Source organism: Sphaerodactylus townsendi, linkage group LG02 (genome assembly GCF_021028975.2).
Source record: "Sphaerodactylus townsendi isolate TG3544 linkage group LG02, MPM_Stown_v2.3, whole genome shotgun sequence".
Taxonomy (NCBI): domain Eukaryota; kingdom Metazoa; phylum Chordata; class Lepidosauria; order Squamata; family Sphaerodactylidae; genus Sphaerodactylus; species Sphaerodactylus townsendi.
Genome location: NC_059426.1, coordinates 88857176 through 88883177, shown reverse-complemented (window position 1 = coordinate 88883177; position 26002 = coordinate 88857176). Strand labels below are relative to the sequence as shown.

Genomic DNA, 26002 nt, shown 5'->3' with positions numbered 1-26002 from the left:
CAAAACTAGGTCTTAGGTGTGTGGGGGGATGGGAGCGACTCTGTGCAAGCCCACAGGGAGGGCTCTGAGTGCCACCTCTGGCACCTGTGCCATAGGTTCGCCATCACTGGGCTTAATAATATGATAGTAGACTGAATTTGAAAATGTTAATGACTGAGATGTCCTCCAATGTCTGCCCATTTATGAAGGAGTACATTTCCTTGAAGCAGCCCAAATAGCCCAGCTTAGCCAGAGCTTGGATGTTAAGCAGAGTTGGCCATGGTTAGCAGATTGGGGTTGATATGCAGAGGAATGCAATCACAAAACCACTTCTGCATCTTTGCCTGGACCACCCAGTTGATGAAGCTGGTTGCAACTTCATAGCAAGTTCTTCTTTAAGACTCTCTAAACTCTGTGGGACTTACTTCTTTGTGAACGTGTGTATGATAACAAATATAATATTTAAATATTTTTTTTAAAATTTTCATGAATAGTCCACCTTTTTCACTGGGAGTCAAAGGCGGGGCTCAAAATCCATCCGAAAATCACACACAAGAATAGTAGTTTTTCTTTGTCAAGTACGAGCGTGTGATTCTTTTGATCGCCACGAGAAGGGCGAGACTCTTTCCCCCACTGTTTTGAGCCTCTGAGGCGAGCGTCCCAGCACAGCAGAAGCTCGGGAAACAGCGGCGCCTCCGCCTGGGCGCGCGTGCACCCACCGGACGCCCGCAACCCGCACGTGAGAGGAGGCCGCGGCTGGGGGCGGAGTCATCGCCCTGGGATCCCGCCCCCCGGAACGCGCGCAGGGGGCGGCAGCTGCTCCAGCAGCCGGAGCTGCGGCGAGCGTCGAAGCTGTCTGACCGATGGGGACCGGCCGCTGCTGTTCCGTGGCCGAAGCGCTTTTGCTGTTGCAGTCGCTCCTGCTATTCACGCTTTCTCCTCGGGGCTACGTGCGCGCAGCGGGGCTGCTTTTCTCCGGTAAGTGTCCACGGTTAGGCGGTTCCACTCCTGCCTGGGCATCCGTAGAGGAGTGAGTCTTGGTGGAAGGGTTGCTTCACTTACTTTTCTCAGTTGCAAGAGCCGCGTGTGAAAGTAGCTCGCTTCCTAGCTCTTTGCACCAATTGCAGTGTTTTCAGTGACGCTGGATACCGCTAATTGGAAGCAATACACAGTTGATATTTTACTGAAGAACATGCTGCTTCTCTGAACTTGCAGGACTCGCCTGTCTCCTAGTCGAAATTCAGCTCACTTTGGCAACTTACAAGTGCGCAGGATAGCGGGGAAAATCCAAGTCATCTACTGTTGTTGGGAAATGACCAGTATGTATGCCAGACCATAAGACTCCTTCCGTTGGTTGTAGTTAGAAAGAATATAAGCCCAGAAAGGCATTCATTTAGAAGCAAGGTCCATTGATTTTAGCGGTATTCACTGTTAGGTAAATTTTAGAAAAATAGACCCGTTAGTATTTGGTAGTAGAGACCAAACAACTGTCACGTTTGAGCTGTGAATAGCCTTTTTGTAGGGGTGTGAGTTTGAATGTGATAAAACAGATTGTATACTTTTTAACAAACCACTGATCATGTAATCCCATGTAGAGTTATTTCAGTCTAACCCTGGTGAAATAGACTGGCTTAGATTTGAATAATTCTGCATAAGATTGCACATTCCCAAGTGTCTGAGCCCTTGTGCATTTTTTTCTCAGACAAAAGTACCTGAAAATGTTTAATCTGTGTGACTTTGCAGTTTTCTGCTTCTTGAAAAAGACCAGTTCCCATTTTTTCTAAGTAGAGGGACTAGCTAATTAGCACATCTAAAGATGCTGAGTTGTGAAGTGCTTAGAGTAGAATGTGTGCAAGGAGGTGTAGAAAAAATGCACCTGTTTTTCGTATATAGAGGAGAAAATTTTGAGTTGTGGAAATAATCTGGACTAAAGTGTGACAGCTGGTTGGCTTCATTGTTTGCAGCACATCAGCATGTGCTGCATATGGAGTAGGCAGTGCAATGTTGGATTTGATGTTTAAAAGTCAAAATGAAGTAGAATTTAAGACAGGATAATGAAAAATTTTAGGGAAATAATGAAGGAACCCAAGTTTATACAACAGGTTCTGTTTACTTGAACATGAAACTTGGTCTTTATGTGCGTTGCCAACAAGCATGGCTGAGGGCAGTTATATTTTGGTTCAGCTTCCTTAACCTTTCTATATTTCATAGGAGAGAGAACAGCATTGAAAACTACACTCGGTTGGTTGGTTAGTTTATGTCTCTCCATGGTGTTTGACGATTACAATGTAACATTCTGTTAGAGCGCTTATGATATCACGCAATGCTGATTTTCAGTTATGCTTTCAATAAGTGCTTCTTTCCTGCAGTGAGCCTTATCTCTGATATTTACATTTTGGTGCTGCATAGTGAAGATAGTTTTAGCCTTTTACCCCAAGAATTCAGGGCACCATACATGGTTCATTCTCTTGCCTTCCATGTGGTATGTGCATAAAACATGAGCAGACTTCATATAGACTCTATCACTGGACCCTATCACTGGAATGGGCTGAAACAGGAAGTCTGGTTTATCCCATCTCTTCCTTCGTTCTGTAAGGTGTAAAAAGAAGGTGCTTCTTTTGAGAGGGAGACAGAGAGGTAGCTTTTGGATAAGGCCCTAGGAGAGGAGATCTCATGGGATGCTCTGCTGCTGGCAGATGGTTATGGAGGGAAAAGTTGCCTAGCAGGTAAATTATTACTAAAGAGATGTGATTTAATACATGTTTTAACTAACCTGATGTTATTGTGTGTATTGTATTCATTTGTAAACAGCTTGTCCACATCTTGCTGGAGAAAATCTATAAAATTTAAATAAATAACGTCTCTTGCCAGTTCTTAAACTCATGGGGACCAAGCCATCATTATAGTTGTTAGTCAGCTGGGCTTGAAATATTTCTGACATATCCTTTTGGTAATCTGGTGGCTCACTTGCATTCTTTTAAACTTTTTTTGCATCACTGAATTTAATCCTGCAACCCACTCTTTGCAGATCTTCAGCTGTTCACTGGATTAGTTCTCCCTTCTAATGGAAGCTAGTGCTGAGTCACTGCTGGTTGGCTTTTTGGTTAGTTTTTTGCAGTTGAGCAAATTTCAATTTTAAACTATGCTGAACATTTTTTCTACTAGTTTCAAATTAGTGCATATGATCTGCTGATTAAAGGTGTGAAACTGGGTTGTAATTGCATAAAAATTTAAGCAACATACTTTAAGCAACATACTTAATTGTGTGAGAAGGGTATCAAATGGATGCTATCATACCCTCACCCAGTTTTTCACCCAGAAAAGTCCTTTAAAGTCGCTGCTGTTTTTGATAATAATAATGGCTAACAATAGGACTGAAATTAACAACGAAGCACACACATATGGTCAAAAGGGAATCTAAAAAGCAACCATCAGCAAAAATAGAAAAAGAATATAATATCAACAGAAATAAGTACTTAGAAAACATATCCTGAAACTGAGAAAATATTAGACACATTGCAAAATCATGGTGAAAGATGCTATTATCTAATCATGAACAGAAACGTCTCAAGGCTGATCTCATAGTAGAGAATTCCACAACCTCAGCATCACTATAAAGGAGATAATGTTTTATGTGCATTTTCTTTGTACCTTAGGTAAGTTGGAAGGTTTAGTTCGGCTTTGTCTGAAGATACACAGTGAACTCCTCCTTTAGGGATCCTGTTAAAGACAGTTGAGCTACTTTTTGAGTCTACCAGCCCATTTGGTATTTTGAGAAGGGTTAGTGAGCATCACCCCAAAATGAATGCCACAGGAGGTGGAGCCAAAGCCAAAATGGTTGCTACAGGATGCGGGACTGAAAAGAATACCTCTCTTCTCACACCACCTGGGAAGAATGAAAGCTTGAAGGGGGAATGGAATCATTCACCTAAAAGAAGTGCAGGGGTTTATTGTCCTCCTAATCCTCCATTGGATCACCTTTCAATTGAATGAGAGTAGTTAATAACAAGCCCCTGTCTTACAATGACTCCACCCATTTTAGAAAATCTTGGCTGGCACCAAAGGAAGTACTAGAGTGCCATGGTCCCCACAGACACCATGTTGGAAGTCAGCACTTTGAATTGGGCTTAAAAATGAGAAATAAGTTGGGAATTAGTGATGAAAATATATTACAATTATATATAGAACTCTCCTTAACTGCTGATAGTTGCAAGGCATTCACACACACATGACATTGTATCCCAGGGGTCCAAAAAACTGCCTTTTAATGTAGATTTTAAGTAGAATGGTTATCAAGATTGAATTCTGCAGGATCCCATCTAAGGCAAAGCCCAAGGAATCAAAAGCAATATCCTTGCACCACTTTTGGGGGCCTCCCCTACATGAAGAAGTGACTTATGCACCTTTTCCAAGGACAGTTTGCTGGTGACTGATTGGTGATTGTTCAAATTAGTAGGGCCTTACAGTGTTTCTTTCAGTAAAATGCTTATCACAGCCTCCCCTCTTTCAAGGAGACTTTTTTTGTGTTACCATTCCTGCCCACGTGATTAGTGGTCCTCTGGCTGCTTTAACTGGCAGGAGAGTAAAGGAATGACTGTGCAAGAAGACACGAATTTCACTCCAGCGTAGTGCTTGCTCAGAGCATGCTTATGAGAATAGAAGTTACTACAGTGTTGATAAAAAAACAGGAACTTGATGAAAATTGTATTGTTCAGTGGTGGTGGTGGTGGTGGTGGTGGTGGGGCAACCATTTTAATCAATAGCAGTATAATTGAAAATAACAGAAATATTGCATTGATTGCCTGAGTGTTCAACATGTCCTGAATAATTTATCCCTTTTGAAAAAGGGATTTTTGTAGTGAGAATTTAGTACAGCATTAGTTATTTTTGTCCTATATATGCAGCGTTGTCACACTTCTCCCAGCCATTTCCTGCATCTTATATGACTTGTTCTTCCCCTGAACTGTAACTTTCCTATTCCTGTTCTGAAGTTACTGGATCGCTTAACTGTGAGCATACTTCTGTTTGTTGTTTCTTGAAAGGTGACTCCTGGCTGCCTGATCTAGTAATATTTCTTACCAGATGTAACACTTGCTTTTCATTTTCAAAAGCTAATTTTGGAACTGTTAAAAAAACACCCTTGAATAACCATCTGTTTAATGGAAAGTAGAAGTTTAATGTGTCTGTGGTTGTGATTTTGAAATTCTTGACCTGCCTAAATGCTTATTTCTGTAAAACTGTTTTTGCTAGCTTTTTTTAAAAGGTTACATTTTATGAAAGTGATATCACAGTAATAAAACCTTACTTCTTTCAGTAACTGGCTAATGTACTGTAGTTTAAACTTCTGTTTCCCCTTAGCTTAAATGCATCTGTATATGTGTTCTCTTTTTCTGTACTGAACTATGCTTCATTCTCATAACCATTTGGCCTGCAGTAGTTACTTGACAAACTTGCATGTCTTGATTAATGACTAGTTCTATGCAGCTGCTGCCATATATGACATTAAGCTCTTTATATGCACTGCAGAAGGCTTTTAAATTGTTTGGTGATGCAAAGAAAAGTCTAATGTTGACTCCACATGACTAGCTGACCACATGCCGGAAACTGGTATGCCTATGAATCTGAAGCAGCAGTCAGGCTCACCTATAGTAGTGATCATGTAAATTACCAAAACTATACCATTCCATATGGAGAGATTATTGAGTCATATAAATCAGTAATAGTCAACATAGTATAGAAGTGCATGCTGGCGTCATTTGAAGCTCTAGCCAATAATATCTTATTGCAAATGGTCTTGCAAACATAGATTTATATCTGAATGTGATATGTTGATAATGTTATCCATTTCATTTGTATAGTTCTATTATATGGAGAACACCTACTAGCCCTTGAAAATACAAAAGAGTGAGATCTATGGTATTCCCTGATTTTGAAGTATCCATCTTTTTATCCTCCAGAAAATAACCAATGAGCAGAATAAAGTGTAGAAAATTAGGTTCTGGTTAAAAAGCAAATACTTTCTCAACCTGAGAGACAAAGTGCTGGAGAGCTTAGTGTTTAATGGAAAAAATTATCTTTCTCCTCGCCTTTCTTGGCAACACCATAATTCTGCTGGAAGTTTAAATAGAGGGAGGGGTTTGTAAAACTCTCTCCTTTTAGCCAGCATGGGAAAATACCTCAGATTGATGAAGTGCCATCCACCGGTTGTTATGCTTATGCAGTGGCTATGCTGGTTATTGCTCAATGTTGCATGGCTATATTAACTTTTTTCTTCTCTATTTGGGAGGCAGGGCAATGATCTTTGTATCTTCTTTTAATTTGAGATGTGTTGATTGTCCATTGATCAAACTGTGGTGTTAATTCATTGGTCATGGAGGCAGTCATAGGTACCAGCATAAAATTTTAGGCAACAATCTGTCTAGAAGATATTATCACATAAGCTTGGTTTTGCAGTTCTCAAAACTATGAAATTGTGTCTGCAGAAAACACATGCCTCTTCAAAGCAAAAATGTTACAAAATGAATGTACACATTGAGAAAAAGATCTTACTCCCATTGTTCCTTTGCAAATCTATGTACACAGAATTGACCTCTTAAATGTGAATTTTTAAGAAGTTCAGTGAATAAAGGATTGTTTGAAGTGGAATAGTTTTGCATAAAGAGCTAAGTGTGAGGAAAAAGTGAAACTGTTTGAGCTGAATAATCCACAAATGTTGGGATCTTTGTGTGTACAGTCTGTGGAGAAAATCTATAATGGCAGCAGGCCATAAAAGATGCCAATTCTGGGAATATTTTAATGAAGTTCCTCTACCTATGGCAGTGATGGCAAACCTTTTCGAGACTGAGTGCCCAAATTGCCAACCAAAACCCACTTATTTATCACCAAGTGCCAACACGGCAATTTAACCTGAATACTGAGGTTTTAGTTTGGAAAAAATGGTTGGCTCCAAGGTGTGTGTTACTCAGGAGTAAACTTAGTGAATCAACCATACAACTCTTCGAATGGGTGAATCACAACTCTAGGAGGGTTTACTCAGAAGTAAGCCCCATTGCCAGCAACCAAGCTTACTCCCAGGTAAAGGATCGTGTTCAGGCCAGCCTAGATGTGTGTGTGTGGAGGGGTGATTCCCCCCCCCGCATGACGAACTTTGTGCACGTGTGCCCACAGAAAGGGCTCTGAGTGCCACCTCTGGCACCCGTGCCATAGGTTTGCCACCACTGACCTATGGCATGTGTGCAAAATGCAAACACTCAGCAAAGAAATGCAAGGCTTCATGGCCCTAATAAAACTGGAGATAGATAATTGTTAAATTATTGCAAGGTGAACTGTCAATGTATTTTTAATACCATAACCAACCAGTAAAATTTTGATATAACTGTGAAACTAATCTGAAAGGTTATTATTCTTTAAATGAAACCTGCATCTGGTTGTAAATATTATGAATCTTTGTGTAGAATGAATCCTTGTGTAGAAAACCATAATTTAAATCTAGTCTTATTGACTAGAGATTTAAACTAATTTGATTTTAATCAAATCTGCTCTACTATTGGATGTGTCTAATGCTTTATGTTTGCTTTTTCAACTGCAGCATCTCAACTAACTGTACTGGAGCTTGCTGTAGGGCAGGGGAGGGGATGCCAGCCCAACTGATTGGTAGAGTTTTGGAATGCAGAGGCTAGGCACCACCAGTTTGAAACTTCCCCTGAAGAGGCTATTACCCCAGCTGATATGCAAAGTTTTTTTTTTAAATAGCTAATTCCTGGGCATGTGTGGCTCCTTGACAAGGAAAGGAATCTTCTTGGCTTCAGCCACTGAAGGGCCTGCTAGTAACCCCTGAGAAGACACCTTGATCTTTATTTATATTTAATTTTTATCCTCACTGAGGACTCAAAGTGCTTTACAACTTTCTCCCTGTACCCTTGTTCAGCATGTCAACCACTATGCCATGATGCCCATTCAAATTCTTTCCCCTCTTTTCCCCCATCTTCAAATTATCAGCCTGATCATACTATAGGTTCTTTGCACCACCTCCCTGACAAAGGAAAATTTGATGTTTCAATAACACATTAATATTCAATTTATTAAAATGTGATCAATATCTTATGGATGTGTACTGGTACATATCTCAGAAGCTGAACTGGGTCATTACTTGGAAGGAAGATTCTGCAGAGGAAGTAAATTGCAAACCAATTCTGCTTAATCACTTGCCTTGAAAACTACACCAGGGGCCTCTGTAAGTTGGCTGTTACTTGATGGCACTTTGTACCCATACAATCAGCAACTCAATTGCATTTTAACAAAGGAATCTAGTAAAATGTTTCAATTGATGAAGCACCCTAGTATTAATAACTATAAAGCTATGATGATCTGATTTATAGGGTAAATTTCAAATTCACAAGCCACTTTGTTCATATTATCTCTCATCTTTGCAAGATCTATCTGAAGCAGACCAGATGTTTTACCCTCGTGTTGTAGAAGCCCTACTGTACTTTAATTTGGTGATGTCATGGGGTCAGTTCTAGCCTAGTCCACTGTGAAGTCCAATCAAGGACCAGTCTGGCCCATTTAACTCTCTGCATGTGGACTGGCCCTTGGATTGGACAGAATAGGTTTGCGTCAATTAGTTCTATATTAGGTAAGTATACTAATCTATATAAGTAATCAGCATCCGATAATTGTGTGCCCAGGTGATGTTTCTGAATGTCTGTCTTGATAGTTGTGGGCATAAACTGCACTATACTTTCACCATTTGAAACCTGTTTTTTCTCAGATGTGGATGAGTGTTCCCAAGGGCTTGACAACTGCCATCCAGATGCAATTTGTCAAAATACTCCAAAGCTATACAAGTGCACCTGTAAGCCAGGTTACAGTGGAGAAGGAAAGATATGTGAAGGTAACTACACTGTGGCTTTGTACATTCTCCCTTGCTTACAGAACACAGTACAACAAGTACATTATTGTAGCATCTTGGATCAAAATACTTAAGGTGGTCAATGTGGGATGGAGGCTTTTTGAAACTAAATGACAGCATTTGCTGTATTTAAGAACTTTTTTCTTGTATTCAGTAAAACACTGCTATGTTAAAAGTCCAATATTGCAGCCGTGTTGGTGTGTGTTTTAAACAATAGCTGGTTTACAAAAATACATGTTTTCTCTGTCTGTTTGCTCCTCCTCCTCCATTTAAAAGATATGAGGGTTTTATGTGTGATTACCAAGTAGTTTAGAAGATAAAAGGAGAGGGAAAGCCATCTATCAATTGTGCTGCTAGGCATCTTCCTTTTCAGTGGGCTTTGCACAGACACAATTTGCTACGGAGGCAATGTTTGCCAGTTAGTAAAGTGTGATTGTAATTTGCATGGAGGCACACATTCAAGTTTGAGAAGTAAATTTAAAAAGTGACATGTCCATGTATTACCCAAAATATTCAGCTGAGCTATTGTCCGCGTGTTTTTAAAATTGTCTGTTTACCCAAATTTTGCCTGGTAGTTTTCACTGGTGAAACCTTACAAAAGAATTGAATGCGTTTCATCCTTGGCACGTGGAATTATCCCAGTTTTGTGAGAATTGTCTATTTAAAGGCAAGGAGGGCAGAAGAAATCAGAAAGCTGCAGCCATGCTGATCAAGTTATAACTGAAATTTCTCAATCTTTCTGAATTGTTTCTTAAGTGATGGGTCTGAGTGTAATGAGGATGCTTTTTGTCAAATGGTACTCTTCAGCTTAGGCTGAAAACCTAGTTAGTGCTGTAGATATCTCAGGGTTTAGCTTGTGTATATTAGAGAACTGAATTAGGCCCAGTATCTTCAGGTATAACAGTTTTTCTCATTTACCTTGTATGGTAAATTGATATTAGGAAGGATTTAAACCCAATCCTTAGATCTTGAGTGTAGTTTATTGAGTGTAGTACAGGTGGAAACAAGGGAAGTGAGGCAAAGAATTACTACAGCATGAATAGTTAACTGTTCTTTCCTTCATCTGTACACTATAGCAAACTTTTATGTAAGCAGCTGGTGCTGATGAGTGTAAGATTATGTCTCCAAGAGGCAGGACTTCTCCCTCTGTTCATAGGAAACTCACAGTATAATCCCATTCCAGTCTAAATCCAGGTTTAAAATAGAATAACTTCATAGTATTGCACTATTAAATTAACAGAGTGCTGTATGAATGACCTAATGCATTTTGATACTGTTGAGAATCAGTCTGTAAATAGTTTCTTAAATTTTATTTATTTGCAAGGCATGGATGATATAAGATAGCAGTTACTGTGTGCATGTAATGTAATCATGTCATGACCTGTCTTTAGCAATCACACAGGCATTCATGATATTGACTTTTGCTTTATTCCCCAGACATTGATGAATGTGATAATGACTTCAATGGAGGCTGCGTGCATGAATGTTTCAACATTCCAGGCAATTATCGCTGTATGTGTTATGATGGCTTCATGTTGGCTCAGGATGGCCATAATTGTCTTGGTAAGGAGCATGCTGAAAAATGCCACAGCATTAGTGCTGAATGCTGGTAATATAAAGTACTTACATTATTATATTATTAGTGTTCTGATCTTCAGAAGAAAGGCAAAATTAGTTTAATAACCAAGCAGGTGAATCTGTCATTTGGTGGTGTATATTTGTTATCTGTCAAAATGTGGGTGCAGGTGTTTATATTTGAATATCCATAGCTATAGGAGCAGAAAGAAACAAGTCCAATCCCATTACCTAAATCAGGGGTCTCCAACCTATGTCCCTCTAGATGGTCATGGACTATGATTCCCATTAACCTCTACCAACAAGGCCAGTTGGCAGAGCTGATGGGACTTGTAGTCCATGAACATCTGGGGGGCAATAGGTTGGAAACCCCTGGCCTAAACTTTATTCTCAGTGCACAAGATGCTTTGCAAAATGCTTTGAAAATTATGAGTGAAGCATGTCACATTTTTTCAGGCAGGGATTCTGCTCATTTAACAGTTGGACTGTCAGGTTTTTGCATGGAGATGGTGCCTAGGCCTTTTTTTGCTTTGGGAGGACTGTGGGTACTGGGGCTCTGTTCTTACAATTCTATCACTCTTTCTGTCCGTGCTCCAACTATTTAAGAAGTGCTGAATTTTTTGGATCACTGCCTGTTGTAGGCCTGAAAGTTCTGCCAGAAGGGAAATGATGTTAACTATGCTGGAAAATGCCAAAGCATATTTTTTCTGGAAAACAAAGTTGTCTGGTGATTTGAATAATAGGTTGAGACTTGGGAGGTCCTTGTTCTTTCTGAAATTCTATTAATTTCATTGCTTCCTTTTCCCTCCATGCTTTGCATGGATATTTTGGAAGCAAATGCATTATAAAACTGTGGCTGCTTGTAATGGCATGCTGCTTGGAGTTGTTTGAGTGCCAGACCCTAAAGTTTGCCATAGCATCTATGGCCAGCAACTTCAAAGTGGGAGGCAAGAAGGTGTGGCCAACCAGCTTGGAGACAAGTATGTGGAAATCTCAAGAGGAGATAACTGAAGAGTCAGAAGTCAGTGTGAATGGCTTAAAGCAAATTGTTGAGAACATTTAGAGTCTGCATTTGGGGAAGACAAGTAGAACGTGAATATTCATTTTCCCTTATTCTTTGTTCACAGAATTTTGCACTGAACCAACTTTATTGTGTGAAATTTAGATTCTTGGGAATATCAGCTTTCATTATAAAATGAACAGAAATTATCTTACACTTACCTTACTGAGGTATGATTCCAAAGTTCAGGCAATATGTGCAGAAGATCAGAGTGCAGATGGTAGATTTCTAAGAACCAATTCTTTCTCTTCCTGTTCTCAAAATGGAATATTTTTTAATTTAAAATATTATATGTTCACATTTCTCCTGAGCACCTCAGGACCCATTATTTATTATCTGGGCATATTGATAGATTTGCACAAATTGCCAGAAAACTGCTTGATATAATAGAGTACATCTAGCATATGACCTTTTCATGTATAAAGCTAAGTATAAACTAGTCCCATGTTTTCTGTGGTGGCCTTGAAGTCCTGGGCATAGCCAGACAAAGCAACCTCATCATGAATGTTGAAGCCTCCCAGAAGGTTGATGGTAGACCAGGAAGGTCCCTAACCTGTAGTTCCCATCCATCACAAGGAGTATTTAATCAGTACTAACCTCCAGTTGCATAAGGTACTTGCAGAAGGAGAAAGACATGAACTATAACCACTCCTATGGGAGGTAAGAATAGAAATCACTGAAAAAATGGAGGGCTTTAAGTTAATCTAATTTGTAAAAAAAGTAATAAAACAACTAAGTGGTGTCACAAATGTACTTTGTGAGCATCACTTCTCTCCGTCATCCTTGCAGGGGTAGACTCAGGCCTTCACAGCTTATCAACAAGAACAATAGAAGACAGAGCCCACAGGATTCTTTTGATTTGAATGCCTTTATTCAGCTTTAAGCAGTTACAGACTTCTCCTTCCCTCTCCATGTCTCCCATACCAACCATGCTTGTGCTACCCCTCTTACCTCCTTTTATCCTTCTCCAAAAGGGTTTCTCCCCACCCTTGGATCTCCCTGCTCTTGACTATTAGTGGCCAGAGGTCTGTCTGCCAAGGCTTGCTGGCTTGGGATTGCCCTCCTCCCACAGCACTCTTGCCCCTCCCCGTGATTACAGCCTGGTTTGGGCTGTGTCAGCCCCATGCTGCTCTAGGAAAATACTGGGGTTGGCTCCTGCTGCCCAAGCATTTCTGCTATCTCCTTGCAGCTTCTGGCTTCCAAGAATTCCCAGTGTTTGCTGGTAAGTTGAGGGGCAGGTAAGTTGAGTTGCAGGTTGTCCTGTAGTCCCTTCATGAGGGAAGGGCTGCTCCATCCCCAGACATATTTGTCATATAATGTAATGTCTGTTTAGGAAATATTTTGATATTCCATAAGAATCTCCTTGTTTAAAGGTTGTGCTTTGACTTTGTCCTTTAATTGTACTAATACTATTCTTATTGTTTGTATGCAATTTTTTGTATGTTGGAATTGAAGAAATATGGGAGTAAACATCTTATGTAAATATAACTGATTTTTCCAGTGATGCTTAATGTTCCTTCTTGGAAGACATGTGGCCCACTGGGGTGAGATGGTACTTTCTGATGTATTCCTAGACAATATAAAAGGAATCAGCTGTGAGAAAACTGCTGATTTATTGTCTCAGTACTGTTGATCCTGCTGTTCTGTGCATAAATAATTTGGCCATCATAAATGTTCTTGATTGTGGTCTTTCTTCCCTTTCCTTTGCAGCTAGAAGGATTTTACCTGAAAGAGTTTTGGCAGAATTGTTATTTGCTGTTACAAGTAAGCAGCAGAGATAAGCAGTGTGTTGATGTGGCAGAGTCTGCAGTATTAACAAGATTTAATTTACTTCTTGTGTGTTATTGATACAGGTGACTGTGATCAAAAATAGCAGGTACAAACCTGCTGTCTCTTGTTTTTCAGATACAGATGAGTGCTTGTTTAACAATGGAGGCTGCCAGCATGTTTGCGTCAACACAGTGGGTAGCTATGAGTGCCGTTGCAATGATGGATTCTTCCTCAGTGATAACCAACACACATGCATTCATCGTTCAGAAGGTACAGCATAGCTTATCTTTCAGCTTAATATTCCTGAATTGAGTGTTGTGCTATTTTCTTAGCAGTATGTGCTTCTGTAAGTCACTATTATGAGTCTCAGTTGAAACAAGGGAAGAACGTGGATTGCCTAGCAAGTCAGGTTAGATATTTATGAATATGTTGAAATTCCAGGAATCATTTGTCTGGTTTAAAGGGGACAGTATATATTGGGGGAGGATGATAACTCTCATACCATACCTGTGTAGCAATCCTTTTCCCAACTTGACACTTCAAAGGGTCACTGGTGATTACAAGGATTAATTCGCATGACAGAATTTGTGACACAGGAGTACTCAGTACTGGCTAGTCAGAACTGTGTGCTAATGTGACAGCCTCCTGGTTTAAACAAAACCGTACCAAAAAGAGTACTGGTGGTGGTGGTTTTCTTGTTTTAAACCATTTTTGACATCAATTTAAAACTTGACTTTTTTCACCAATAAGGAAGCATATGAATCTTTGCCAGGTATAATTTGTTTTCAGGGGAATTATTTATGGGAGCTCACCCCTGAGAAGAGATTGTAAAATGGGAAAGTTTCCCTGATGAACAGCTGCTTGAGATGACTGGAATATTTTTGTGGTGTATGAATAATTAAATTATATGGTATATTTGGATTCTCCAGACATCCACAAAGTGGCTTTAATCTTATTATAAAATGGTAGATTAAAGGGGAAATAGCCTACCAAACTAAGTAGCTAGTTCTAGACAACAAACTCTACCTTGTCTTTTTCAGGATCAGTACCAGATAACATAAGCATGATATGCAGCCTTCTCTGCATAATTCAAATGAAGAGTAGTCTTGATGCTGGGGCATTTGCTTTGCTGTAGAGAACTGTGCTTTTTTTTGGTGGTTTGTTTAAATCTCATAGTTTGTATATATTCTATTGCTTTAAAGAACCCATTACTGTGTTTTTTCCTTAAACAGATAATGTAAGTACATCTCCTTTTCCATAGTGCAGTAGGTGGAACAGCCAGTTTAAAATAAAATGCTTACAAAATCAAGGTGCACTGCTCATGGAAATCCTTCCTCTCAGTTGTGACAGCTAAATGCAGCTTCTCTGTTCAAAGGCAATATACCTGTGAATACCATATGCAGGTGACATGCATCCCGAAGGGTCTTTGCCATCATTCCAAGCTTGGAAACACTATTGGAAATAAAGCTTTAGGCAAAATGGAGAAAATGTTTTACTTAAAGTTACAAATTAATCCACAAATTGGGAAATTCGAACTCAAACATCAACCTCCCTAAGTACTTTTTAAAGAAATTGTTCACTCAAAATTCATTTCCCCCAATTTCCCCTAACTCTTTCTTGCTGCAATATTAATTTATAGACACCGTCTTTCCCTATTTACAGGTAATTTTCTCTCTCATATTTTTCTTTTTACTTTGACAGAAAAAACAACAACTCAATTGGTATTTCTTCATCCTGCTCTATATTCCTGCATGCAGTTCTTGGCCCAGTAGTATCCTGCTCTCATACATCAACACATAATCTTCTGTTCTCCTGGTTCTATTTCTGGTTGTTTTTTTAAGAGGTAGGAGAACAAAGAATGTGAAATTTGGTTGGTGATAGGGAGATCAGGAGGCTGGCCAATCAATGCTCAATGAGTTATCCTGCCCTCTTTATTTATTCACTCACCCCTTTTCCATGATTTGTGTTGCCCAATGCTGCAGAGGCCTATTCTGTGTGACACTCAAATTTCATATGTAAAAGCAGTCAGGGAGTGAAATTAGCAAACCCCTTTTTTATAACTTCTCTGGTTCTTCACATAATTGTGCAGTGCCTTGTTGACATCATCAGTTCCGTGGGGCTTTAAAGACTGAGCTGTTCCGTCGAGCATTTGGAGAGTAACCATTGATTGCCACCCACATTTCCCCATCATTGGATCACCCCCATGATAAGGAGCTGAATTCGATTGTTTCTGACTTTGATGGGATTTTTATTGCTATCTGTAATTTTGTTCTGTTTTTATGTTTAATTACAGTTTTATGATTGTTGTGATTTTAATGTTTGATTATTTTGTTTACCGCCCAGAGCGCTTCAAGGGTGGGCTGTATAATAAACAAACAAACAAACAAACAAACAAATACCATTTATTTAGTTTGCATGCATGATTTTTAATTTTGGTCATTTCCTCCTTCACCAAGTAGTCAAATGAATTGGGCAAGCATTTAATTTATTAAAAGAAATATTCCAGGACTCTAGGTAATCATGCCCAATATCTACAAATTAAACATTGGGTGTAAGGTAGAATTTTGTGGCATCCCCGCAGATACATTTCATAGGGAAGAAGAGCTCATCGAAGAATGATGCCTCCTGTTGCCAATTCAGAAGGATTGTGGTCCTGGGACTATGGTGGACATCTTATCCCTTGTGTTGGTGTGTCAGTTTGTAAGCACTCAGTATTGTGGACCTAATCTCATTATGTGAGGGAATGATGCTACAGCTTGTGGCCCAGGAGGAACTGTGTGGCAGAAGAAGCCATCTGAACAAGCTGTGACTCAGGAGTAATAAGCTGTCTGCAGGCCTTTTCAGCTGCAGATGTGTAACAATTATGCACATATTTTATACAGTGTAACACTGGATCAAGACTGTATGTGGAACTGAAATGAAAACTCCTTGTCATGATATTTACATCCACCTTGTATTAGCTTAACAGTTTTAAACTATCAAGGAAGAAAGGATTGTGTGTTCAGAGTTAAAATAGGAGGAAATGACCAAAATTAAAAATCACGAGTGCAAACTAACTAAATAAATGGTGATGTCAATGAGAAACTGCACAGTTATGTGACACTCCAGAGCAGTTATGAAAAAAGGTTTGCAAATTTGTAGAGCTGTGTTTTGTGGGGTAGAATGTAGCATTCATCTGTCACTGCTGATAACAGCCTAGATGGAAAGAAGTCCATTCCGTACTGGTGAGTCTTGCTGGGAGGCAGAAGGGGCAGTGTTAGGCTATTGAATCCATCTATGCTTGGAATGGGTTGATGACACTATCTGTATTCTACTTCATGCACAAAAAAGCCGTAGCTTTATGTGCTGTCTTGTAATAGTGTCATTGGAGATGAGGAGGCTAAAGCTGGGCACGTTCCTTTGAAAGGGGATGCACCTTAAAGTGAAGAACGTTAAAAAGGGACCCATGATAGGTAGCTACTGCGTGAAGGAGAAAAATGGTTGCTTTATCCAAAAGTATGCCCATTGCAAGGAATAGTAGAAGCGGTTCACTGTCATTGTCCATGTGCATGAAGCAATCCAAAATGGTCTAAATATGTGGCGAAGAATAAATATTTATGACTTGTGCTTAGTTTTAAGACTGAAACAACAGAAATGAGACCGGATGCCTAATTAAAGGCTGCAGTGGATGAAAGTGTAATGGAGACCCTGGAGCAATAACATGAAAGTGATGTTAAAAGTCAGGGAGTTTCCACTGAAACTGTGGTTAGTCTGTGTGAGTTGATTGGGCTGAACATAGTGAAACATTTTATAAGCTTGTAAAGTTGGTTAGGATGAATATAGAATGAAGCTGTGTTTGAATAATGCAAATCTTTTATTTTTTTAAAGAAAAGTTAAGGGGCAACTCACAGTTTATAGAATGTGAACTTCAGTATGTGTTTTGTTTTTAGAGTGGGCTGCGTCGATAGAACATAATGTAGCTGAAGACTCAGAAATCTGTGTATTGATGAATATATCCCTTTTTGTATCAAAATATTAATAGTCAAAATATTAATAGTCACAAGAAGTCCAGTTTCAATTAGTGAAATAGGATTGGAGGTTAAATCCTCTTTCCCTATCCTCAGGGCCATGCTCCATACTGGTTTAGTATACAATTGGTGATTGTCATGCTGTTTTTGGCGTTATTGCTTGGCATGGAGATGGAAAGCAGTGTTCAGGTAGCTATGAATTATGTATGAAAGATCTGAATTGATGACAGTTCTTGGGACATTAAATCCTTATGGCTTCCTTAGAAGACTCTTCAATGGTCAAAGATGTATAAGTCTGATGTGGATCTATAGGTCGCAAGCAGGAATGATTAAAGACATAAGTAGTGAAGTTTACCATCACAGCCAGCCCCACCTGTTTATTGAGATTTTTTTAAGTAACACAGAGATTATATTGTTTTGGCCAAGGCCAAGGCTTCCAGTGATACATTGTAGTCCATTTAATGGGACAAAATGAAACTGTCTTCCAAAATAAAGTTTGACATTACAGTGTTCAACTATTTAGTTGGAAACTCAATTTCAGCTGAGATATTAACAGCTTGTTAGCACTAGCAAATTTTTGCAAATGTTTATTTGATTTGAATGTAGTACATGTTGATAACTGCTTCTTTATTTCCTGTGGGCACTTGTTCAGGGTTAGGGGAAGTAATTTATTTTAAAAAACAAATCTTCATGTAGATGTCTCAAAATGATGGGATACATACCACGTATGTATTCTCCTCTGTAGTCCTTTGAATACAATTGTATAAAAATTGAATGGTAGTGGTATGTTTTCCAAATACATTTTTCAATCTTATGTGTTTCAGGCAGTTGATCTTAATACTGTAGTTTTAGTTTGGTTTATAATTACAGGTTTTAACAAATTTTAATAATTTTTACTCTATACAATAACTTTTACGTGGGCAGTTGATTTCACAATTCAGCCAAAGTGGGTTTTATAAAACAAAGGAAGTGTTTATTTTTTTAAAATGTGGCCTGTTTTGAACATTAATTTCTCCTTTTTCTTTTAATGATAAAGATTTTTTATAAGCAAGCCAAGCAAGTTCCAGTTCAGCATTTGAAGAGAGAGTTTGGAATTCAATGAACTTTACCAAAGTACCTGTTTGAATTATGTCTCTGTTGGTTTCAGGATGCCTGCAGTGAAGTTACACTGTTAACAGAAGCTAAGCTCTTAATTCTCTTGATGTGTTTTAAACACCTCTTAGCTAACAGACAGATCACATGGCATGTTGAAACTCTGAAATGCCACAAAACACCAGAGTTAATAAGGCTAATTTGTGGTCTGCTGTGATGCAAAGAGCCTGATTGACACATAATAGTGATTGCCACCTTTCATGTGGCGATCTTCAGGCTCTTTTGTATATTCTGGATAGTTCTCACTGTGGGAAAGGAATCAGGAAGCCAGTAGAGCAGAATAATCAAAGTGGCAGAGCAGTTTACTTCTTTGTTTCTAAAAGCCATTTTTCCAAAAGAAAGCTACAAAAGCCAGAAACAGAGAAGATGGCATGCCTGATTAAAATGTTGTACATCTTTCCAAAAGCATACTGTCAACTTTCTTGGGGTAATAAAAATTATAGTGGTAGCACAATAGAGATGTGCAAAATTCGGAGGAACAATTTTACAGATAAATCTGTGGATTTGACAGTAAATCCAAGCAGTTGTCATCCAGTTCAAAGTTGTGTTGTGTCACATTATGAGGACTGTGGATTGTAATATTCATGAGTTAAGAAACTATGCTAATGCAAACCACTCAGTCATTCTGCATTTGGACAGAGTGATTTCCAGAAATAACATGGATTTTGATAGACATCCTGCTATTATATATCCATTGGCCACAATGAAATGCCCTCCATGCAGATATTCCTCAAAATCCGGATCAGAAAGTATGAATTGACAACCCATTATGAACGGGCAATAACTGTAAATTGTGTTGCATGCAAAACAATTTCTTTACTGCCTGTGGCCTGTTCCTACTCCATACCATAGTAGATATTGTAGATAGCCATGTTTGTCCACAGATTGATCCAGAACAAAAGTTATATAATTTTATCAGGCCAATGCCACATGTAGCAATTCATTCTGAATGTCAGAGTCTTAACAGCTTATAATTGTCAGAGATGAAATAGAGATGAAGTTTCTGGCAGCAAGAAAAGCCGGCTAATATGCCTTACTCCTCATCCAAAACTCATTTGTTTGTACTGAATTCTGTTAAGCTAGTGAATGACACAGCATGGACATCTGGATGTATAGAAAGCCTTTATTGAAATGCTTAAATAATGGCACAATTAAAATGTGATATCTGATACTAGAGAACTACACAGAATAGACAACAAGTGTAGGTATTTTTAAAACAAGTTCATTAAAAATGATAGATACAAGTTCCAAAAGAAATGAAGCTGTCTGAATTTCCTGGTGCAGGAGATTGTTTGGCAAGAAGCAGTGTTTCTTCAAAAAAATTGTCACAAAAATCCTTAATGTGTTCTTCAGCTCTTTGAATCTCATTTAGACATTCAAATGAAACTGAACTTTCAGAAGTATCTGGCAAATTTATAAAATTTTATTTATTTAGTAGCTCAAGTCAGTTTACAGTTCTGAATGAAAACTATCCACATTAAAATAAATCTGCATTTCCCACACCCACAAATGGTTGCAAATGATTTATGTTCTAGCAAAGCGAATTACTTTACGATACCTAAAGTCTTAAAGATGCATCTTCCTTACTCTTCAGAGAGCCTGTTTAACAAGCTGGGAGCCACTATTGAAAGGGAAGAGAACTATCAGACAGTGTGTGTATGGAAACTATAAGAATGTGATAGCTAGATGACCATAATGGTGCATGGGGACACATACTTGGGTCCTAAGCCATGAACGGCTTTAAAGCAGGGGTTTCAAACTCATTTGTTACAATGACCAGTTACAATGGGGCCAGATATGACATAAACATGATTTGGTCAGGCTGGGCCGAGGTGTGGTGGCTGCCTCAGCTGGTCCCAGAACAACACTTGGGTGGGGTGCCTGGATCGGCAAGCCCACAGTGGAGTGTAATGACTGCCTTGAGAGAGTTTATCAGCAAGCCAGGTGAGATTGGGAGTGAGGGAGGGTTGCCTCAGCTGGCTTGTGGGCCTGCCAAGCCCCTTCAAGAGGCTGAATCTGGCCCCCAAGCCACATGTTTAATACCCCTGCTTTAGAGGTTCTAACAAGCACATTGAATCAGACTTGGGAAAATGTATTGTCGAAGACTTGGGAAAAGCTGGCAGCCCATGGTAGCTGTTTTAAAATAGCCATGTTATATTCTCATAGTTTAGAGCCTGCCAATCAGACTGCTACACTCTGATCCATTTGCAAGTTGTCTTCAAGGAAAGCTCCTTGTAAAGTGTATTATAGCAATCTAACCATGAGATTGCGGAGACAAAAGTTGGTGTGGCCAGATCAGCTGAGTCTTAAGAAAGCAGAGAGTTAGCAAAATAGATGCAGATTAGAGAACCAACTGCTTTTTATACATTAAGGCTGGGTCCATGAACATTTTCAGCCCCTTAACATTCCCACTTTGTTCTGCCCTAGCCACCAGACCACAGCCTCAAAGTACTGATTAAGACAGATATATCTGGAGGCTAAGATAATGTATACAGCTGGATGTTGTCTACAGTAATGAATACATAGAGCTGGGTGTTATCCCTGATTGATGCTCCCATGGTGACCTTGGACTAATCATATAATAAATGTGCTGTTTTTGATTCAAGAAGCTACTTCGATATATGAGTATGCTTAGGTCAAGCCATTTCATTCTCCATCACAGCAAATGGAATGATCCCCTTTTCAGGCTAGATATCTTTTTTTCCTAAGTGAGGAGGAACAGGTGCATGGGAGAGCCAAACAAATAAATATTACACCCTGCTTAGCAAACCTTGATGTACAAAGTGCAAAAAATTTAATAGTGTGAAAAAATAAATGTTACAACCAGTTATCCATTCATACATACACCACATTCATACCAACAAACTCTCAAACAGCTTATGAGAGTGGCGTAGCAGCAGTGGCGTAGGAGGTTAAGAGCTCATGTTTCTAATCTGCTCTGCCACCTGAGCTGTGGAGGCTTATCTGGGGAATTCAGATTAGCCTGTACACTCCCACACATGCCAGCTGGGTGACCTTGGGCTAGTCACAGCTTCTCGGAGCTCTCTCAGCCCCACCTACCTCACAGGGTGTTTGTTGTGAGGGGGGAGGGGCAAGGAGATTGTGAGCCCCTTTGAGTCTCCTACAGGAGAGAAAGGGGGATATAAATCCAAACTCCTCCTCCTCCTCCTCCTCCTCCTCCTGTTGCTGCTGCTGCTGCTTCTTCTTCTTCTTCTTCTTCTTCTTCTTCTTCTTCTTCTTCTTCTTCTTCTTCTTCTTCTTCTTCTTCTTCTTCTTCTTCTTCTTCTTCCCCTCTTACAAAATATCTCTTTAGAATTTCTCTAATTGGCTATAAGAATATACCACTTAAACTTGTTACAATAGAGAGGAAATAAGCAAATATAACAATTATTCAACATAAAAGGTTCTATTCCAGGGGTAGGGAACCTGCGGCTCTCCAGATGTTCAGGAACTACAATTCCCATCAGCCCCTACCAGCATGGCCATCTGGAGAGCCGCAGGTTCCCTACCCCTGTTCTATTCGATTCTCCTGGAATCTACTGGAGTCTCTTGGGAACTTTTCAATGCTGTTGGAAATCTTCAATTGTTATACCAATGCCCGCGATAGGGAAATGTATTGTTTTTAGTTCATAAATTGTGGCCAATTGTCCCAAGTCATCAATAATGTCCTCACAAGCATAGGTATGAAGATAGAACTAGCAATGGAGTTAGACTTTCATAATTGCTAACAAATGGCTCATCAAAAAGACTGGGTAATACTTATTCCATCCGAATAAATTCCATCAGTATGAAGATTGGCATGGATATAGCATATGAACGTGATCTGTGGTAAGATTCCACGCTTTCAGGAAACCATTCCCCTTCCTCAGATAACCAATTCAGGTTATTGATGAAGGAGATCTTTTTAGGAAATTTATCCAAATGTATCTCTTCCTAACTTCATTGTGGAATTAATATATAATAAATCTTGTTTGAAGTCAAGATGTACCGGTATGTATTTGGGGACAATGGCCAGGAATCTCTCCACTCCATGTTTACAAATATGTGTGAAATTTTAAGCTGTCGTGGCAGTTGCCATTTTAACCCATAGTATACTTAACAGTGGTAACTTTGCTTGTAAGCAGCCCAAAGGAAATTATATCAAGGTAGATTTTTAATTTATAGTTTTATTTTAAAACTGTATTTCAGCTATAACTAGCCACAATTAGAGTTCTTTGTATGATCAAACAGTGGGCTAAGAAATATAGCTGTATAAACATGTAATATAAGATGTAGATAAAAAGCTGGACCTGAGGTAAGATGTTCTGGGTTCAAATTCCTGATCAGGCATGAATCTCACATGGTATCCTTAGTCGCTATCCCCCAGCCCAGCAAACCTTTTAGGGCTCTTGTGAGAATAAAACAGGGTCCCATCTCCATTTATATCATTTTTACTTAGAAGAAGAACCAGATACTAGTAAGTAACCAGGGGGGAAAAAGAGAATAGCAATTTAGGAAGTAGTGTTGCGGATTATGTTCTTGCTCCCTGTTGTATAAATTTTGTCTAAATAACACAGATTGAGTCACACTTATGTACTTAAGTATAAGGGTGAGGTCCAAGATTTGTTATCTGCATTGAAAGGCACTGATGCATCCTTTTTGTTGTTCCTGCAGAAGGCATGAGCTGCATGAACAAGGATCACGGCTGTGCCCATATTTGCAAAGAAACGCCGAAAGGAGGAGTGGCCTGCGAATGTAGACCTGGATTTGAACTGGCCAGGAACCAGAGAGACTGCATTTGTATGCCACATTCTACACATACTTACAGTTTCTCAAAGCGAGCAAGTAGAATTCAGGCTCTCTTATAGCTGATCTGTTAATTCAAAGTTTCCTGTTTCATTTGGGAGATTAAATGATAGTCAAATGAAATGGATAGATTTTATTAAAAAATCTCTGTTCAAACCCTTCATTTTTCATTTGGGTTTGTATACTTTATTGAGTAATGTTACAATAAAATGGCTATCACATTCATCACAAATCTTAGAGCGATAGCTTCATTAAAACTGTGCTGCATGTTAATGTTCACTATGTGAAACAGCCTGGTGGTCGACAGTTCTGAAGGTTCCCTCATATAAGCACTATTGTTTATGTGGTCACTATTGTGATCCTTTGTTATATATTGTATATATGCTGATGCTGTTGTGCACTGCCCAGAGCCCCTTGGGGATGGGGCGGTCTACAAATCCAAATAAATAAATAAATAAATAAATAAATAAATACATACATACATACATACATACATACATACATACATACATACATACATACATACATACATACATACATACATACATACACGGGGAATATAGAGTCATGACCCTTTTCTCCACCTGTTGCTTATCTTTTTCATTAGTGGTTAATTGTACTTGGTTATTCTCCCTCTTGACTATTAAGGGAAACCTCAAATTGGTGATGGTAATTGTAAAGTGTAGTTCTCATTCCATTGCAGCATAAATTGCAGAGATTCCTCTGGCATCTTAAAGATGAACAAATTTAAAGTGCTCATGATGGAATTTCCTGTTGTCTATGGAAGCTTATACCATCCTAACTCTGTTCATCTTTAAAGAGCTGCAACGGTTTGTCTTCAACAGTATGGATTTCTAATAGGATCCTAATTAGAACTGTTTTCTAAAAGTGGATTTTTTATTCCAAAACTGTGTCAAGCTTTTAAATGAGGCATCATGTTATAAGATGGCATCAAATTATAGTAAATTCTTTTCCGGTGCTATTTAAAATAAATAAAAGATTCTCATAAATAATGGCTTACTTTCTTGCTTTTTATTTAGTCCTCAATCATAAGCCATCTAAATTGGAGCAATTTAAATGTAATGAATAATACAATTACGTTAATTGCATTAAATTAACCAAATTATTAAATTGGTTAAAAGCAATCAGCAGAACATTTTAATCTGTTTACTGCCCCAGGTATATTTAACTTCTGATTATGTCAGAGTACATACTCAACAGCAAAATGCATAATAAAATTCCTCATAAACATGCCAAATGTATAGAAGGCAATTGTTTAGTATTGCAGAAGTCAGAACATTCCTAATCTTTACAGGCTTTGTAAGTGCGTCTGAAGCAGAATTGTATGTTTTCCTTTCAGTGACATGCAACCACGGGAATGGTGGCTGTCAGCATACATGTGAGGATGCTGAGGATGGGCCTGTCTGTGGATGTCATCCAGAGTACACTGTGCATGCCAATGGAAGAACCTGCCTTGGTCTGTGAGCACTTGATTGTTTTTAAGTTCACACTGCCATTGCTAATGGAGAGACTTGACCATTGGTCATTTCTGCATGGATGATTTTTTTTAAATTAACCTTTCTAAAAAAAAATTGGAGGAGCCCAAACTGCATTTTTAAGTTTGAAGGACATCTCTTCCTCTGACCTAGGCGACTTGGAAGTCTTGATTCTGCTGGCAAAATAGTTTTGGTTGTAACATCCCAAATTCTGGTGGAAATAAAATACTCTGCTGGGTTTAAATTCAGTCTTTTCCATTTTGCTTAAGTATCTGGAGATGATGAATGGCTAGTTTTGAGGAAATATTTTTCTCCTGATTGATATTAACTAAAAATTGATGTTATTTAAACTGCTTTGCAATGCATATGGGAAACTTATTCTGGCTAGAATATATATTTGATGTTTTGGAGTGTGTTCCATTTCATATTAACAAAACTTTCATTTGAGACATATTGAGGTTGAGTGACTCAAAGATGCTTTTAGATTTCATGTAAAAGCAGTCTTGATTGTGGAGTAACTATTAAATGGAAACAGTGGAATTATGGGGATGGAAGTAAACTTTTCCACCTAATATTGTACTTCCTTTTCATCTCATTTTTATCCGGGCAGTGGGGACTGCCACATATATCTTGTACACATTAAATTTTATTTTGAGGAAACTGAATGAATGAACTTTTTAATATGCAAAGCTAGTTCTTAAGAAACAAAAAAATATTGTCCCTTTAGTTGTACCAGTATTATTAGAATGGAGGACATCCTCTGGAGGGTAAACAACATAGTTATATAAGTACCACTATCCCCTACAGCCACATTTTCTGGTTCAAATCCCCCCTTGAGGTGGCATCCTCCATGCCTGCATAAAAACAAAATAGACCTTTTTATCTGTCAGTTTATAGTCTGTTGCAGTGCAAGAGAGGGAATGGAACTGCTGTTTTCTGAAATGTGTGTGTCTTTTTGTGTCTGTGTATGTGCATGCACACCTGCAAAGTGCCATAAACTCACAGCTGTCTTTCAAGGCAAGTGAGAAGCAAGGTGGTTTGTCCTTGCTTTCCTTTGTGGAGTCTTCCTTAGTGATCTCCCATCCAACTATCACCCCTGCTTAGTTTGTAAGATCTACGGAGATTGGACTATACCAGGGGTAGGGAACCTGTGGCTCGAGAGCCACATGTGGCTCTTCTGCCCTTGCACTGTGGCTCCACGAGCCGAGCCGCCGACCCCATCCTTGCCCGCACTGCAGGCAGCAGGGCGGGTGCACCAGCTGCCCAC

The 26002-nt window shown here is 39.0% G+C and overlaps 1 protein-coding gene across 3 annotated transcripts in view; it reads left to right on the top strand.

Moving 5' to 3' along the window:
* The first annotated feature begins 796 nt into the window (after positions 1-796).
* Positions 797-26002, top strand: part of SCUBE2 (signal peptide, CUB domain and EGF like domain containing 2) — a 69114-nt gene continuing 43908 nt past the window's right edge. The window contains exons 1-6 of one of the 3 annotated variants that reach the window (XM_048485626.1): positions 797-957; positions 8750-8872; positions 10328-10453; positions 13431-13565; positions 23108-23233; positions 24600-24716. In XM_048485626.1, coding sequence (XP_048341583.1) covers positions 843-957; positions 8750-8872; positions 10328-10453; positions 13431-13565; positions 23108-23233; positions 24600-24716 — 742 coding nt within the window. In that variant the 5' untranslated portion in view covers positions 797-842. The remainder of the gene's footprint in view (positions 958-8749; positions 8873-10327; positions 10454-13430; positions 13566-23107; positions 23234-24599; positions 24717-26002) is intronic. The other 2 variants (XM_048485625.1, XM_048485627.1) reach the window with 2 other exon arrangements.